The sequence below is a fragment of the Astyanax mexicanus genome, chromosome 10 (assembly GCF_023375975.1).
Source record: "Astyanax mexicanus isolate ESR-SI-001 chromosome 10, AstMex3_surface, whole genome shotgun sequence".
NCBI lineage: Eukaryota > Metazoa > Chordata > Actinopteri > Characiformes > Acestrorhamphidae > Astyanax > Astyanax mexicanus.
In genome coordinates, this window is record NC_064417.1 from 8,078,939 (window position 1) to 8,096,307 (window position 17,369).

Here is a 17,369-nt window from a genome sequence, read left to right on the forward strand (position 1 = left end):
TTTAAACAGTACAAGAGTACACTTAACGGCTTCAAGATCTTCATTTATAGTCATTGCTGGGCTCCTGTGGCGCAATCGGTTAGCGCACGGTACTTATACAGCAGTACTTGTGAAGGTATGCCGAGGTTGTGAGTTCGAGCCTCACCAGGAGCACAGGTTTTAAAAACACTAGACAACGCAAAGCCCAGGTAATGAACCGTGCAGCAGTAGAAGAGTACACTACTTAGATGCAAGACCTTCAGTCACCTGTTAAAGTAAGCTCTTTTGGTGCAAGCGGTTGGTGTCCGGTACTTATACTTCAGTACTTGCAAAGGAATACGGAGGTTGTGAGTTCAGACTTCACCAGAAGCTTGAATTTTAAATACGCAGTGTAACAGTTAGGGCAGATCTTGATCTTGAACATTTACACAGTACAAGAGTACACTTGGCGGTTTCAAGATCTTCATTTAGAGTCGTTGCTGTGCTCCTGTGGCGCAATCGGTTAGCGCGTGGTAATTATACAGCAGTACTTGTGAATATATGAGGTTGTGAGTTCAAGCCTCACCAGGAGCACAGATTTTAAAAACACTGGGCAACGCAAAGGCCAGGTAATGAACAGTGCAGCAGTAGAAGAGTACTCTACTCAGATGCAAGACCTTCAGTCACCGTTTAAAGTAAGCTCTTGTGGTGCAAACGGTTGGTGTCCGTTACTTATACTTTAGTACTCGCAAAGGAATATGGAGGTAGTGAGTTCAGATTTCACCAGAAGCGTGACTTTTAAATAACGCAGTGTAACAGTTAGGGAAGATCTTGATCTTGATCTTCGATCAGTAGAAGAGTATACTTATCGGTTTCAAGATCTTCATTTAGTATTGTTCCTGTGCTCCTGTGGCGCAATCGGTAAGCGCGCGGTACTTATACAGCAGTACTTGTGAAGGTATGTCGAGGTTGTGAGTTCGAGCCTCACCAGGAGCATGTGTTTTAAAGAGACTATGCGACTGTCTAGACCAATCATCTTCTCCAATAGTCCTGTTGTAAAGAAGCACGCTGCATGGATGCAAGATCTTCATTTAACTTTGGCATAGGCTCCTATGGTGTAATCAGATAAAATGCAATTGTTATAAAGCAGTACTTGTAAAGACATGCGGAGGTTGTGAGTTTAAGCCTCACCAGCAATATGAGATTCTAAAACATTATGCAACAGTTAGGGCAACTCTTCAGTTAATGTTGTTGAGGTCATCCTGTTGCTCAATCAGTTAGCGTGTGGTACTTATACAGCAGTACTTGTGAAGGAATGCTGAGGTTATGAGTTTAAGCCTTACCAAGAGCATGAGTTTTAAAACATTATGCAACAGTTGAGGCGGTGTAGTATTTGTAAAGGTTGTGAGTTCAAGTCTCACCAGATGCAGGATTTAAAAAAATGATATACAACAGTTACATCAGATCTTAGACAATTTAGGAGTAGACTAGAACACTGTTCGGTTGCAAGAACTTAAATATAAGGTGAACGAATCTCATCAGGAGCATAATTTGCAAAACGCTTTGTATCTGTTAGAGCAGATGATCTTGAACAGTCAATCAGTAGAAGAGTACACTTAGCGGTTTCAAGATCTTCATTTATAATCGGTGCTGTGCTCCTGTGGCGCAATCGGTTAGCGCGCGGTACTTATACAGCAGTACTTGTGAAGATATGCCGAGGTTGTGAGTTCGAGCCTCACCAGGAGCATGTGTTTTAAAAACACTATTTATCTGTAAGAGCAGATGATCTTTAACATTCAACCATTGAAAGCATTACTTATCGGTTTCTTGATCTTCATGTAAGAGTGTTGCTGTGCTCCTGTGGCGCAATCGGTTAGCGCGCGGTACTTATACAGCAGTACTTGTGAAGGTATGTCGAGGTTGTGAGTTCGAGCCTCACCAGGAGCATGTGTTTTAAAGAGACTATGCGACTGTCTAGACCAATCATCTTCTCCAATAGTCCTGTTGTAAAGAAGCACGCTGCATGCATGCAAGATCTTCATTTAACTTTGGCATAGGCTCCTATGGTGTAATCAGATAAAATGCAATTGTTATAAAGCAGTACTTGTAAAGACATGCGGAGGTTGTGAGTTTAAGCCTCACCAGCAATATGAGATTCTAAAACATTATGCAACAGTTAGGGCAACTCTTCAGTTAATGTTGTTGAGGTCATCCTGTTGCTCAATCAGTTAGCGCGCGGTACTTATACAGCAGTACTTGTGAAGATATGCCGAGGTTGTGAGTTCGAGCCTCACCAGGAGCATGTGTTTTAAAAACACTATTTATCTGTAAGAGCAGATGATCTTTAACATTCAACCATTGAAAGCATTACTTATCGGTTTCTTGATCTTCATTTAACAGTGTTGCTGTGCTCCTGTGGCGCAATCGGTTAGCGCACGGTACTTATACAGCAGTACTTGTGAAGGTATGCCGAGGTTGTGAGTTCAAGCCTCACCAGGAGCACACTTTTTAAAAGCATTAGGCAACGCTAAGGCCAGGTCATGAACCGTGCAGCAGTAGAGGAGGACCCTGCTCAGATGCAAGATCTTCAGTCACCTGTTTAAATGAGTTCTTGTGGTGCAAGCGGTTGGTGTCCGGTACTTATACTTCAGTACTTGCAAAGGAATACGGAGGTTGTGAGTTCAGGTTTCACCAGAAGCGTGAATTTTAAATATGCAGTGTAACAGTTAGGGCGAATCTTAATCGTGAACATTTAAACAGTACAAGAGTACACTTAACGGCTTCAAGATCTTCATTTATAGTCATTGCTGGGCTCCTGTGGCGCAATCGGTTAGCGCGCGGTACTTATACAGCAGTACTTGTGAAGGTATGCCGAGGTTGTGAGTTCGAGCCTCACCAGGAGCAAAAGTTTTAAAAACACTATTTGTAGTGTTTAACACACAGCTCAGCTGCAAGATCTTCTGCGGGTGTTGTGTATGAGTGTACAAACGCACAACCTCTATATTCCTTTGCAAGTAGTGAAGTATAAGTACCGCACACTAACTGCTTGCACCACAAGAACTTATTTAAATTTTAAAAAGTGTGCTCCTGGTGAGGCTTGAACTCACAACCTCGGCATACCTTCACAAGTACTGCTGTATAAGTACCGTGCGCTAACCGATTGCGCCACAGGAGCACAGCAACACTGTTAAATGAAGATCAAGAAACCGATAAGTAATGTCTTTCAAGCGAGCAGTGTACTCCTCCTCTACTGCTGGACTGTTCAAAGTTCGTGAAACAGCCATTGTTGTTTTTAAAACTTGTGCTCCTGGTGAGGCTCGAACTCACAACCTCGGCATTTCTTCACAAGTACTGCTGTATAAGTACCGCGCGCTAACCGATTGCGCCACAGGAGCACAGCTAAGATGTGTACTCTTCAACTGATTAAATGTTCAAGATCAAGATGTGCCCTAACTTCTTGCACTGTGTTTTTAAAACTTACCCTCCTGGTGAAACCTGAATTCACTACCTCTGAATTCCTTTGCAAGTACTGAGTAACTGCTTGCACCACAAGAGCTCATTTAAAAAGGTGACTAAAGATCTTGCAACCGAAGAGTGTACTCCTCTACTGTTGCACGGTAGTTACTGGTTGTTTCTGTGCTCCTGGTGAGGCACAAATTCACATCTTACGCATACATTCAAAGTATGTCTATATTACCATATAAGTACCACAAACTAACCAGTTGTGCCACAGGAGCTTGTTCGCCACTCCTTCAGAAGATCTTGAATCTTAATAGTGTACTTCTTAACTGCTGCACAGTTTACACTTGTGACCTGGCCTTAGTGTTGTGTAGTGGTTTTAAAAGCTCATGCTCCTGGTGAGGCTCGAACTCACAACCTCGGCATTTCTTCACAAGTACTGCTGTATAAGTTCCGCGCGCTAACCGATTGCGCCACAGGAGCACAGTAACAGCTCTAAATAAAGAACCTAAAACTGATAATTTATAACTGTAGTGAAACCTGAATTCACTACATTTGTATTCCTTTGCAAGTACTGAAGTATAAGTACCGCACACTAACTGCTTGCAACACAAAAGCTCATTTAAATAGGTGACTGAAGATCTTGCAACTGAGCAGTGTACTCCTCCTCTTTAATTAACAGTTAAAGAGCTCCGCAGGACAGTTAAAGAGTTCAGCAGGACAGTAGGTGAGCTCTGCGAGGCAGTATGAGCTCCGCGCGACAGTAGCTGAGCTCCGCGGTACAGTTAAAAAGCTCCGTGCGACAGTAGCTGAGCTCCGCGGTACAGTTAAAAAGCTCCGCGCGACAGTAGCTGAGCTCCGCGGTACAGTTAAAAAGCTCCGCGCGACAGTAGCTGAGCTCCGCGGTACAGTTAAAAAGCTCCGCGCGACAGTAGCTGAGCTCCACGGTACAGTTAAAAAGCTCCGCGCGACAGTAGCTGAGCTCCACGGTACAGTTAAAAAGCTCCGCGCGACAGTAGCTGAGCTCCGCGGTACAGTTAAAAAGCTCCGCGCGACAGTACCTGAGCTCCGCGGTACAGTTAAAAAGCTCCGCGCGACAGTAGCTGAGCTCCGCGGTACAGTTAAAAAGCTCCGCGTGACAGTAGCTGCACCCGAAAAAAAATCTATTTTTTGAAAATGAGAATCGATTCTGAATCGTTCAATGTTAGAAACGCGATTCAAACTCGAATCGATTTTTTTCTGCACCCCTACTGTATAAGCACCCAAGCAAACTTAAATGAAGATCATGAAACCGATATGTTTACGATGTACTGTTTAAATGTTCAAGATCATTTGCTTTAACAGTTACATAGTACAAAAGTGGTGCTCCTGGTGAGGCTCGAACTCACAACCTCGGCATATCTTCACAAGTACTGCTGTATAAGTACCGCGCGCTAACCGGTTGTGCCACAGGAGCACAGGAACATTGGTAAGTTAAGATCATGAAACTGATAAGTGTACTCTTCAGCTGTTTGACTAAGATCATCTGCTCTAACAGTTGCACAGTGTTTTGCAAACTTGTTCTCCTGATGAGACTTGATCACATTATATTTAAGATCTTGCAACCGAGCAGTGTTCTAGTCTACTTCTAAATTGTTTAAGATCTGCCCTAACTGTTGCATATCATTTAAAAAAAGCATGTACCTGGTGAGACTTGAACTCACAACCTTTACAAATACTACAATACAACTAACTAACACTTTCAGCTTACACTTCAGGAGCTAAGGTAAAGGATTTACTGAAAATCTTGCAAACAAGCTGTTATCTCCTCTACCAAGAGACTGATCAAAATCACCTGCCTTAACTGTTGCATAATGTTTTAAAACTCATGCTCTTGGTGAGGTTTAAACTCACAACCACAGCATACCTTCACAAGTACTGCTGAACATTTATCACAAGCTACCTGATTGAGCAACAGGAAGACCTTAACAACGTTAACTGAAGATCTGCCCTAACGGTGGCGTAGTGTTTTGGAAACTCGTGCTCCAGGTGAGGTTTGAACTCACAACCTCTACATGCATTTTCAAGTAACACTTTTAAAGGCCACATATTACTTGATTGCGTCACAGGAGCCCACTGTAAAGGTAACCGAAGAGCTCAGCTGTTACAGCAGAGTGCTTCTCTACTACAAGACTGTTGGCAAAGATGATTGGTTTGGACAGTTGCATAGTGTCTTTAAAATCTGTGCTCCTGGTGAGGCTCGAACTCACAACCTCGGCATACCTTCACAAGTACTGCTGTATAAGTACCGCGCGCTAACCGATTGCGCCACAGGAGCACAGCAATGGCAGCAAATGAAGATCTTAAAATGGGAATGTGAGCAAAAACTTTGAGTATTTTTATACTAAAATATGTAAATATGTCCTCAACACAGAACAATATAAAATGTTGCAGTTCTGCAGATATAATATTTTAAACTTTTAAACTTGCTCTGGCTCTAACTTCAGCATTAGCTCACCCACAAGTCACTTAGTAGCTGTTATGCTAGAGCCATTACTATGTAGAACCGTCTCGCTTTCTTTGCTTTGTTAGTAAAATATATTATTCTACTTTCTAAAATTAAAGTAATACTCAGCACAAGTAGGTATTTACTATTTTTAATGTACGTTTTTAGCTTTTTTTCTCACCCCGACTCGAGGATCTCCCACATTAGCTTCAACACCTCCAACACTGTTTACTATATAATAACCAGGATCAGTATAAAGCTGTGGAAATCTGATTTTACACAAAACTCAAACCTAAACCCCATTAAATGAGTGCTGATCTATAAACTATTTTCTGTGTTTCTGTGTAATCTGGTTTATTGTGACAAACACTGTGATATCTTTAGTTCAAGGTCTCTTCACTGATATCAACAACCTGTGCTTGAAATTTGATGGAAACAATACAGAAATATATGTCTGCTTTTTTTTATAATTGCAACGCTATTCAGAAGGAAGATGAAAATTCCCAGGAACAATAAAATATATACAACTTTGAGAATGATATATGATTTTTTATTGAGCTGCACATACAGAAGTAGTGTGTAACACAACATGCCAGATATCTCAGCAGAATGGAGCTGTAGAGGTTGCTAATGATGCCCTGCAATTATCTGTGCCATGCAGTATAATTGTTCACCAAGTTCCTGGATATTTTTCAGTGGGGAGTGAGTGTTGATAGAGCGTCCAACAGCATTCCACACATTTCCAATCGGGGATAGGTTTGGCAATGCAGTTGACTATTAGTTTTTTTAATGGCACTAGTATATTGATGAGCATTGTCATGTTGGAATAGTGCACCAGACTGTGTGTTCAGGAAATGTAGGGTCACTGGTCGTAGGATCTTGTCAAACTGTAGAAAATACCAAAGGACCAAAACACTAGCACCTGGGCTCCATTTACAGATGTGAATTGTAATTCACTTTGACCCCACTGCTGTAAATGCTTAAATGCTTTAAGCCAGGGGTCAGCAATAGGTGAATCATCTGGCCCGTGAGGTTGTTTGAACTATAATGACCGATAATGAAAAATATAAAAAAATAAAATGCGTCTCTGGCAAGACCCTGTCTCTGTCTCTCTTTCGAACTCGTTTTCATTTTTCCGCTTGTTCTTGGGCTTCCTATCTCCTTATATAGGCGTTTTTTCCCTAGCCAGGGCAGTGATAGTGTATTGCACCGTGACCCTGGTGACACAGGTTCGATCCCGCATGAGGAGCGGTGTGTTTATTTTTTTCCTTTCTTCTTTGGTTTACCTGCTTTGAGATAAATTGTTCTGCAGTTGGGTTCAACAATCCTCTGGGCTGGAGAGCTACTAGTCTTTAGCACTCCATCAGATTACACTTCATTTTCCAAAACTTGGCTTGGAAAATATCTGGCTCTAGGCCAAATTTAATTGCTGACCCCTGCTTTAAGCTGTACACGTGCATTTCTGGACAAGCTGAGACACACAGAAACCGCATCTGAAGTGAAAGAAGCCAGAGCAGTGTCCAATATTATTTGCAAAGGGCTAATGTGTCTGCATGTTTTCGTTATAAAAAAACAGCAGCACATCTGATTCCACTTCTGTGATAATTTGGACAGTCGTAAAGAAAAATGAACCAAGGGCTTTTTTTGACCACTTTACCACAAGGGTGTCCAAACCTACCCACAAATTGCAGGCAATGCTGCAGGTTTTCATTCTAGTGCATGTCATCAGCTGCTGCACTACTACTTGGAATGAAAACCTGCAGCATTGACAGCAATTTGTGTGGGAAAGTGGTAAAGTAAAATGACTCATATTATGTAGTATTACCCAGTTCTGGTGAGTTGCTATTCTCCCTATTACACTCAATAAGGCTTTAACATGATAAGTCAAAAAAGCCCTTGGTTCATTTTTGCGTTTTTTCCAAAGACAGTTCACACCCACCAGCACCCACAAGTCACATCTGTACCAGCTGACTCTGAAATGCATGGTTAAAAGTGCACATGAGGCCCTTCTCTCTCATTTTGGTGAGTGTGGTTCGCACAGATAAGGCACTAAAGGGCTTTGGGTGGTTACCCATGACAATGCGTTTTGAAATGTCTTAAAAAAACTGTCTTATCTTTTTATGAACCCATGTGTCTGTTCAGTGCATTGTGAATATGAGTGCAGTAATGTACATGGAGTATATGGAGTCCAAACCCTTTGAGTTCAGGCTGTTTATTACTTTAATGAGTGTATAGAGTTACACTGAGTGAGTGTAATGTTCTATTCTTCTAATGATCTTAGTTTATCTGAACTCCACTGAAGCTGAATACAGCACACACAGACATACAGACACAGGGGTTTATCACAATTTCAGGGGATAGTTATTTACATAATATAAATGTTTTATGAAGAACCCTTAAAATTGGTACAGAATAGGCTTTATTTATTTGTTGTACACTATATGGACATAACTTCAATCCTTTTGCTGACCTCAGTAGTATTTAGCTAGAAATGCATATAAATGGTAATAGTTGGACTTTTATTGGTGTAGCGCAGAAAAGTTAACAGACCTGGAATTGAACCCCAGTCTCCCACATGGTAGCTAGTTCACAGGCAGTGCACCACACCAACCATACATCAGTAAAATGCATTACCATCTGCAGTGGACAGCTCAGTGACTGGTAATAACTGTAAACAGCAAAGCATAGCTGGCTAAAATCACATATATCCCTTAGGTCAGTGCAGGAGCATGTCAAAAGTAATGGGACATGATATAAGTTCCTGTTCCTGTAGTATATATAATATATATATATATATATATATATATATATATATATATATATATATATATATATATATATAATTTATATGCAATTTTGTATACGTTCTATGGAGATTCTGAAATGCTAAATATAGACAGCGTTTATATAATCATGAAAAACCTGGACACGTCATGGAATTTGAAAATAGCTATTTCCAGGCCTGGATAAGTTTTGGAAAAATAAAAATGCCCAGAAAGTTTTGGAAAAGTCATGAAAATTCGGTCTACAATCCTTTGAGTCTCCCTTTATCGATAGAGCAAATCTACTTTGAGCTAACAAATACGTCAGCTCAGAGTCAGTTCAGTAATTTAGCCCTAAACAATGGACACACAGTATCTAACACACATTTTATTATAAAAGATTGTGTGTCAACATTGTCAGATTCAATTTAGGCCTACTATTATTATTAATTTTGATTATAGTTTTAGTTGATTTTTGGTTTTATTGTCTATGTCTGCTCTGATGTTTTAAAAATGGTATGGTCATAAAAACATTTGCCTTTAAGGCATGGAAATAGGTAATGAAAATATATTGGAAATGTATTGGTTTAAAAGTGTATAAACCCTGTATATAACTGTAAGTCCATGGGAGAATACTGAACTCTTCCATATGGTTTGAGAAGTTGAAAATGTTTGTGTGATGATTTAGCATCTTGCTAACTGGTGCACTTACGCTGCCAATGCTTGTTATCTGCATTAGCCTTTTAACTAAGAAAATTAAAAAGTAAATTGTCAGATATCAAACATGACAAACATGAAGAACTGAACCCTCTGTGTTTAAAGTACATTTAAACTAGTTGAGGGTTCCATATGTGTAGTGGTGTAAGTGTGTGTGTGGGGGGGGGTGTAAAAATGGGGCTCCTTTGGCTTGGCTTATTCGCTCCAGTCTGTGAATCTCATACACAGGTTACACACAGACACACACACACACATACTTGCATCCCATGGAGACTAACCCCCTCAGGTCTAGACATAGACCCCCACCCCCCTCCTCCCCCTCATTTCCCTGCACTCACTCTCCTGTCATGTGCCCGTGTGGTCCCCAGGCCGTGCCGATCACACTGGGGCATCACATGAGAGTGTTATGATCTGCTTACACACACACACACACACACACACACACACTTTTTTTCACCCACTCTCATTCTTTTATTCATTCACTCCGTTTCTGCAAGCACAAAGAAACACTACACCCGTGAAATGTCAGATTCAGGCTTATAGAAAATTACTGGTGCATTAATACACTTAAATAATGAAATTATTTACATGTTTGGTAATCTATATTAGCTTTTTGCTTGCATTTTCTAACTATGCATAAACTGCCTATACCTGTGTTAGTCCGACTCCAGATTATGATTACAGTGCTATAGGAAATGATGTAATCCAGTATGAACTCTTGAGTGATTTCATTCTGATTTAGTTTTAATTAATTTGATTTCAGATCAATATGACAATATGTTATCATCTTGTGTGAAATTGTATTGTTGTGATACACTCTTTTCTGAGAATGTCTTGGGTATTGCCAGTGTAATTAGTTCTGAAATTCACTGTACTAAGTATGGGATAGTATTTGAGTACACAACCAACTTGTGTATTTTGCCAAATATTGTAATAAATATCATGTATTCAGTGTCTATAAATATTGTAATATACAGCTCTGGAAAAAAGAGACCACTTAAAAATGATAAGTTCTTTAAATTTTACCAAATTGAAAAACTCTGGAACAAAATCAAGATCAATGTGTAAGACTGGTGGAGGAGAACATGCCAAGAAAACTGTGATTAAAATATTGATTTCTGAACTCATTGAACTTAATAATATAAACATGTTTTCTTTGCATTATTTGAGATTTGAAAGCTCTGCACCTTTTTTGCTATTTTTAGGTATATGTTTGAGTAAAATGAACATCGTTTTATTCTATAAATGGCAGACAACATTAAAAAAAACAACAAACAAATAAAAATATTGTCATATTATTTGCAAAAAATAGGAAATGGCTGACAAATGTATGTTTATGCCAGTAAATATTATTTTAAACTATACTAAATGTCACTGAACTAATTATTTTTACTACAGAATTTGAAAGTTACTGTATTGAATGTAATTGTTTAACTACATCACTACTATTCATGTAAACAAATAGAGCTTTGTTGCGTCGACTGGATGAAGTTGTAACCATCCAAATGTATGAGATTTTTCTTTACTTGTAAATTATTTGTTTTTTTTTTTATGTAAATTAATACTGATATGCTACGAAGGAACACATAAGGAATCGTGTAGTAACTTAAAACTTTTAAACAAACCAAAATAATTGCTCTTATCATGTGAGCTGTTATTTTTGTGGAATTAATTTATCCTAACATTTTTGATGGTCTATGCGATTGCACTTAAGGATACTTTCAAACTTCTTGCTTGGATTTGGGAGGTGGGACAGCTGTGAAATCTTGTTTAATAGGTATGAATTTTAAGAGTGGGGCTGAAGAGTCCTCCCCTATCCTTTCTGACCAATCAATATGTGAATATACACAATATAATACCAATAGAGCCAATTAGTGAATGTCGCTTGAAACATAAACCATGTGTGTGCATATGTGAAGAAGAAAAAAGAGAAAGTGTGTGTGTGTGTGTGTGTGTGGGTTTCTTGGGGTGAGTGAGTGTGGACAACCAGTATTTTATGGTCCAATGACTTATCTCCAAGTTTGGCAGATGAGGTTTCAGAGCCTAGCATATCTTGTACCAAGAAAAAAAAAAAAAAAGATCTACTAGTGCTATTATGAGCACACAGTATAATAAATGTGTGATAGGAACGAAACATCAGGCATGTTCTCAAGTGTGAGAGAAAAATCATACAACATGAGCCCAGCTATATTATTATATTATTATTATTAATATATAACATAGATTGTAATGATATAAGTAAGGTTTATTATATAAGTAGGGTTGATTATCAATACCACTATAGGTCCTAACAATATAAGCATGATTAATCATATTTTCTCTGACAATACCCTTGATTTCAATAGAGTTTATTTTTATAAAGTCTTGTGAAATGAAGGATATTGATAAATATTCTAAATATCCAAAAAAAAGCCCTTGCCTCTACTCTTCTGAGATGACTTTACACTAGATATCAGAACATTGCTGTTACAATTTGATTGTATTTATCCAATCAAATAGTAATTTTAGGGAGGTATCTCCTTGAACAAATAGTAAGAAAAAAAGTGAAAAAATATATACAGGTATCTTACATTCTCCTGAAAAAAAAACATCCAATCTGTGTGAATGTTTCCTATAATATACTTTGTAATTTTTTGTTTCATATACGTAAATATATGAAAAATATATGTCAAACTATCAAAATAAACTGCAACATTGGTCTTGGGGCCTAAATGTTTCACTATGTTTAACTATAGTAAAATATTTCATGCAATTACAGGACAAGTTCTGTAAAAAGACTTATTACCGTTTTATAAGTGTATGACACTTTTTTAAGAAATAAAAAATGTTAAAAGTGAAAGATTTCCTGTAATAATAAGACAGTTTCTTGTTAAATTTATTTATTTAATAATTATTTTCTTTTATAAGAAGCATATGATATTTTTTTAAGAATTAAAATCGAAAAAAAAAGATTTAATGTAATTATAGGACAAGTTCTTGTAAAATGACAGATTAGTAAATACAATAACTGGTTTTTTTTTACAGTTCATGTCTGTTATGTCTGTTTGTGACAGTATTTTTCTGTTTTGTTTTTTTTACAGACATTTTCTGGCACCCCATGCTGCCGGAAAATTACAATTTTTTTACACTTTTTTTTTTTAAACAGTGTACTAAAATATTCATTAGTTGCAGCCCTACTTTATACCCCTCTGGCCAAGTTTAGGATTTGACCTTGTGCAGACTCATGTACAGCTGTGGGAATGAGTGCAGTTAGTTCACTGGTTAGGAATTCTGTCTCTGTGCTTTTGGTCATGCAGTGTAGGCGATAAGGCGCAGGGTCTCGATGCTTTTCTCAGGGCAGTGTGAGAGACTGGGCCTCTCTCTGTCTGAAACAACAGCGCACAGGCTGCTGATTCAGCACACATCAAGAAGAATGTGCAAAACTCTTTCTCTCTCACTCTCTCTCTCTCTAATGTTTAATGTGACTCTCTCTTACTCTCGTTCTCTTCCCATTTCTTTGTTTCCTACTCTCTTTCCCTGTATTCCAATTTTTTTTCTCATGAATTCATGTGATGTGAACCAATCAGAGAAACTGTACTGTAAGCGCCCACTTTCTGCCCACCTCATGGATGTCAGCAGTTTCTTGCTTTCATTCCGGTGACATTGAGATGTTTTTGTAGGAACAAGGAGGGGGAGGAAGTAGTTTCACACTGTTTTTAACATATTTTTTCCAGGAACTCGCTCAGGACAGTGATAGTAAATGTTTCTGTTATGTCTTTCTCACATTTTGTTGTCTTCTTGTTTTTTAGGTGATACTGTAAACCTTCTGCCGGAGAAATCCTTCGAAGGAACCAATACTGACTTTGGTAACATCGGCCTGGCTCTCTACAGCGGCTTGTTTGCTTATGGAGGATGGTATGTTCAAAAGTTATACGTTTTAGGTAAATTCGTAATCATTAAACAATTACAGAAGTTCATATTGATCATAATGTTCCATTAAGTTCATTAAGCCATTGGTCATCATTACTACATTATTAAACAGTAATCAAGGCTGCTTTCACCCCTTGACCTTTTTTATTGTTCTCCAAACCAAAATAGCAGGTATGAAATGTGCCATTAAAAAAGATTTATCAAAAAAAGAAAAGGTGTCCTCAGTCCGGAAAAAATGAACCAGGGTTTGGTTCGTCTGCAGTGTAAAAAGTTTTTTTTGGATGGTTGAAACTTTCTGAAGAATTAGAGAATGCTGGGGCAGGTTTTTATTACCCATTAAACAATAGAAGAAGAAAAAGTACAGCGTTGTCTCAAAATACTATTGGTAAAAGTCCTATTGGTATGCATGTGCATCATACAGAAGTATTACGCTTATCATTTCTGTATCTACTGTGACTGTAGATTAATTAGCAAAAAATAAAAGTAATTCAAAAAGTAGTCTATTGCACTGATTCTGTTATGTGAAATGTCTAAAACCAAAGGAAGTTGGATTCTGGCATGGAGCATGGAGAATTTGGCACAACACTGTGAAAGGCATCTCACCAAATCTCACCAACAATATGCATATAAGTAAGTATGATGTATAGAAATCCATGATGACAAGTTATAGCAAGGTTTGCCAACAGAAGCAGAAGATCATGAACCAGTTGGCACCAAGCCTGCTGCCATGAATGGTCTACAAAGAGGTACAGAGCTCTCCAGCATTGAGCTATGGAGCAGTGGAACTGTGTTCTCTGGAATGATGGTTGATGGTGCTCCATTCAGTTCTTATAGGATGAGTTGGGGATGAGGTGAGGTGGTAATCATCTTAACATCTTGACCTCACTGACTAGCACTTTTGTTGCTAAATGCAATCAAATCCTCAAAGCAATACTTCAAAATCTAGTAGAAAACATTCCCTAGGCAGTATAGAAAGCAGGATAAGCAATAAGAACAAACCCCCCAAAAAACTGAAAAGAGCTGTTTAACTCTACCTAACATTAGAATAAACCCAAACAGACATAAAGTAAAGTGATCAATAAGTGGTCCCTGGTCTTCTGTTTCTAAATGTTCTCTCTTTTCTTTCAGGAATTACTTGAATTTTGTCACAGAAGAAATGATCGAGCCGTACAAGTAAGTGGGAGCATGCTTTGTTTTGCTTTGAGTTACGCAATTCAAATCTGATTAGCTGCTTAGGTTGCGTTAGGTAAGCGACCTGTTTCTCACAGAGCGGCTGTCTGATATGGACCAGGTTTCTCCAGCTAATTAAATATGGCCCTGTTTGTGTGTATGTGTGTGTGTGTGTGTGTGTGTGTGCGTGTGTGTTTGATACAGAAATCTGCCCCGAGCCATTATTATCTCCCTGCCCATCGTTACCATTGTGTACGTGTTGACCAATCTGGCTTACTTCACCACTCTGAGCCCGGAGGAGATGCTGGGCTCTGAGGCTGTGGCTGTGGTGGGTATACTCACACTAACATACATATATTTATATATATTAAGTTCTATTTACTGTTAAAACTTAGTTTTATACTAGCATAAAGTAGCCAGTGAGTGGATACAGTACCATAATATACAGTGGTACTTGAAAGTTTATGAACCCTTTAGAATTGTCTGTATTTCTGCAAAAATATGACCTAAAACATCATCAGATTTTCACACAAGCCCTGAAAGTATATTAAGAGAACCCAGTAAACAAATGAGACAAAATATATTTTACTTAGTCATTTATTTATTTATTTAAAAAAATGATCCAATATTACATATTGATAAACCTCTAGGATTAGCAGTAAGTTTGAAAGTGAATTTAGACTCAGGTGTTTTCAATCACTGGGATGACAGGTGTGAGTGGGCGGAGCCTGTTTTATTTAAAGAACAGGCAACTATCAGTAAAGTAAAGTCTGTAAAGTGTATTATGGCTCCAACAAACAAGATTTCTGAGAACCTTATCAAAAGAGTTGATGATGCCCATCAGCCTGGAAAAGGTTACAAAACAATATATATAAAGAGTTTGGACTCTTTGGACCAATCCATATTCAGTTGGAGGAAATTCAAGACCAATCCCAGGAGTGGTCGACCAACAAAGGTCACTCCAAGAGCAAGGCGTTTAATAGTTAGAAAAGTCAAAAGGGACACCTGGGTAACTTCTAAGCAACTGAAGGCCTCTCTCACATAGGTTAATGTTAATGTTCATAAGTCCACCTTCAGAAGAACTATGAACAACAATGATGTGCACAGGAAGGGTTGCAGGGGACAGCCACTGCTCTTCAAAAAGAACATTGCTGCTCATCTCATATTATGTTTGGAGAATGGAAAACCTTATCCCATCTGTAAGACATGGTGGTGGTAGTATCATGGTTTGGGTCTGTTTTTCTGCATCTTGGTATCATGAATTCTAAATTATATCACAAAATACTAAAGGAAAGTTAAAAAACAAAAAAATGAACTGTAAAATGAACAGTGAGTGGAAACACAATGCAAGCAGGTGTTTCTAATAAAGTGGCCAGTGAGTAGAAGAATGTTATTATAGTATGTGCTTATTCATGGCATGTGTGTGTTTGTGTGTTTGGGTGCTGTAGGATTTTGGAAACTATCACCTTGGCCCCATGGCCTGGATCATCCCTGTGTTTGTGGGACTGTCCTGCTTTGGATCTGTCAATGGCTCACTGTTTACATCATCCAGGTAAGACAAACACACCCACACACACACACACACCTTTTTTTAAAACAGCGTTAAGAAGAAGTCTCTCTTAATCAGATTAATTCAATCATTAAGGTTGGGTTAATTTGATAAGCCTGTGTATAGGCTCAGATTGTTATTGTGTCTAATGAATGAACTTGAATCTCTCTCTCTCTCTCCCTCTCTATCTCTATCTCTCTCTCTCGTTTATCATCTGTCTGTTCTTCCAGACTGTTCTTCGTGGGGTCACGTGAAGGTCACCTTCCCAGCCTGCTGTCCATGATCCACCCAAACCTGCTGACCCCTCTGCCCTCTCTCATCTTTACTGTAAGATACCAAGAGTTAGTTCTGGAGTTTTTTAAACACATATATCATTTTGTTTGTCTGAATTTCCAATAATTTTTCTGCTTTTTCATAGGGTACCTATGATCATGGTACCTTTTTTTTTCTTTTTCTATGTGATGTTGTATATTGTAAAATTAAAGAAGGGTTCCAAAACGTTATTGATGGTGTTACTCATTTTAACGTTAGTGTTCTAGGGTTAAAATGGGTGCAGTGTAGGTTCTGAATAAAAAGCTTTTGAACCATGAAAAAGATCTGGTTCTTTAAAATCCGCCCTCTGTATCTTACCAACCAAATGTGGACTATGTAATCATGGATATTACTGGTTCCGTGTTTAGCAACAAGTAAACATGCATTCTCTAAACTGTTGCTCATGATTTTGTTTGCTATTATTTCAAAGCTTCCAAAACGGAACCAGAACCGGTTCCTTGCGCCTGATTCAGGCTTTAATCACATCTCATGCTGTTAAATTTAAGGAAATCCATCCGTTTTACATTGTGGGTTTTTATTTTCAAATGCTAGAAATATTTGCTTTTCCAGATTATCTGAATATTTTGGCTTTCCACAACAATTTTGGTTTGGAATTTTTTTGAAGAACATTTTATGCTGCTGCTAAGCATAAGCTTTAATTACCATCACTGGTTTTGATTATCTGTGTGTTTGTGTGTGTCTGTTTCTGCTTCTCCACAGTGTGTGATGACACTCCTCTATGCCTTCTCCAACGACATCTTCTCAGTCATCAACTTCTTCAGTTTCTTTAACTGGCTCTGCATTGCCATGGCCATCGTTGGCATGATGTGGCTGCGCTACAAGAAACCCGAGCTGGAGCGACCAATCAAGGTGTGGTGGGCGGGTCCTGTGGGCAGTATCTGTTTTTTTTATTGGCTTAACCCTTGTGTGGTGTTCGGGTCTGTGGGACCCGTTTTCATTTTTCATCAAATGATCCTAAAAAAATATTTTTTCTAACTCAAACTCATTGGCATTGGCACATTTTTTGTGAAAAACATATATCAAAACA

General features: G+C 38.5%; 1 protein-coding gene and 11 non-coding genes across 12 annotated transcripts in view; 7 read left to right on the plus strand and 5 right to left on the minus strand.

Moving 5' to 3' along the window:
• Positions 1–17,369, plus strand: part of slc7a5 (solute carrier family 7 member 5) — a 52,351-nt gene that overhangs the window by 25,303 nt on the left and 9,679 nt on the right. The window contains exons 3-8 of the mRNA XM_049484028.1: positions 13,170–13,275; positions 14,419–14,463; positions 14,665–14,788; positions 15,909–16,012; positions 16,240–16,336; positions 17,042–17,191. Of these exons, the coding sequence (XP_049339985.1) occupies positions 13,170–13,275; positions 14,419–14,463; positions 14,665–14,788; positions 15,909–16,012; positions 16,240–16,336; positions 17,042–17,191 (626 nt within the window). The remainder of the gene's footprint in view (positions 1–13,169; positions 13,276–14,418; positions 14,464–14,664; positions 14,789–15,908; positions 16,013–16,239; positions 16,337–17,041; positions 17,192–17,369) is intronic.
• Positions 61–153, plus strand: trnai-uau (transfer RNA isoleucine (anticodon UAU)). Its single transcript is given in 2 exon segments — positions 61–98; positions 118–153. It is a non-coding gene; the product is annotated as a tRNA-Ile (tRNA).
• Positions 862–954, plus strand: trnai-uau (transfer RNA isoleucine (anticodon UAU)). The gene is given in 2 exon segments: positions 862–899; positions 919–954. It is a non-coding gene; the product is annotated as a tRNA-Ile (tRNA).
• On the plus strand, positions 1,613–1,705 carry trnai-uau (transfer RNA isoleucine (anticodon UAU)). The gene is given in 2 exon segments: positions 1,613–1,650; positions 1,670–1,705. It is a non-coding gene; the product is annotated as a tRNA-Ile (tRNA).
• Positions 1,813–1,905, plus strand: trnai-uau (transfer RNA isoleucine (anticodon UAU)). Its single transcript is given in 2 exon segments — positions 1,813–1,850; positions 1,870–1,905. It is a non-coding gene; the product is annotated as a tRNA-Ile (tRNA).
• trnai-uau (transfer RNA isoleucine (anticodon UAU)) lies at positions 2,368–2,460 on the plus strand. The gene is given in 2 exon segments: positions 2,368–2,405; positions 2,425–2,460. It is a non-coding gene; the product is annotated as a tRNA-Ile (tRNA).
• Positions 2,770–2,862, plus strand: trnai-uau (transfer RNA isoleucine (anticodon UAU)). The gene is given in 2 exon segments: positions 2,770–2,807; positions 2,827–2,862. It is a non-coding gene; the product is annotated as a tRNA-Ile (tRNA).
• Positions 3,041–3,133, minus strand: trnai-uau (transfer RNA isoleucine (anticodon UAU)). The gene is given in 2 exon segments: positions 3,041–3,076; positions 3,096–3,133. It is a non-coding gene; the product is annotated as a tRNA-Ile (tRNA).
• trnai-uau (transfer RNA isoleucine (anticodon UAU)) lies at positions 3,261–3,353 on the minus strand. Its single transcript is given in 2 exon segments — positions 3,261–3,296; positions 3,316–3,353. It is a non-coding gene; the product is annotated as a tRNA-Ile (tRNA).
• On the minus strand, positions 3,808–3,900 carry trnai-uau (transfer RNA isoleucine (anticodon UAU)). The gene is given in 2 exon segments: positions 3,808–3,843; positions 3,863–3,900. It is a non-coding gene; the product is annotated as a tRNA-Ile (tRNA).
• trnai-uau (transfer RNA isoleucine (anticodon UAU)) lies at positions 4,781–4,873 on the minus strand. The gene is given in 2 exon segments: positions 4,781–4,816; positions 4,836–4,873. It is a non-coding gene; the product is annotated as a tRNA-Ile (tRNA).
• Positions 5,642–5,734, minus strand: trnai-uau (transfer RNA isoleucine (anticodon UAU)). The gene is given in 2 exon segments: positions 5,642–5,677; positions 5,697–5,734. It is a non-coding gene; the product is annotated as a tRNA-Ile (tRNA).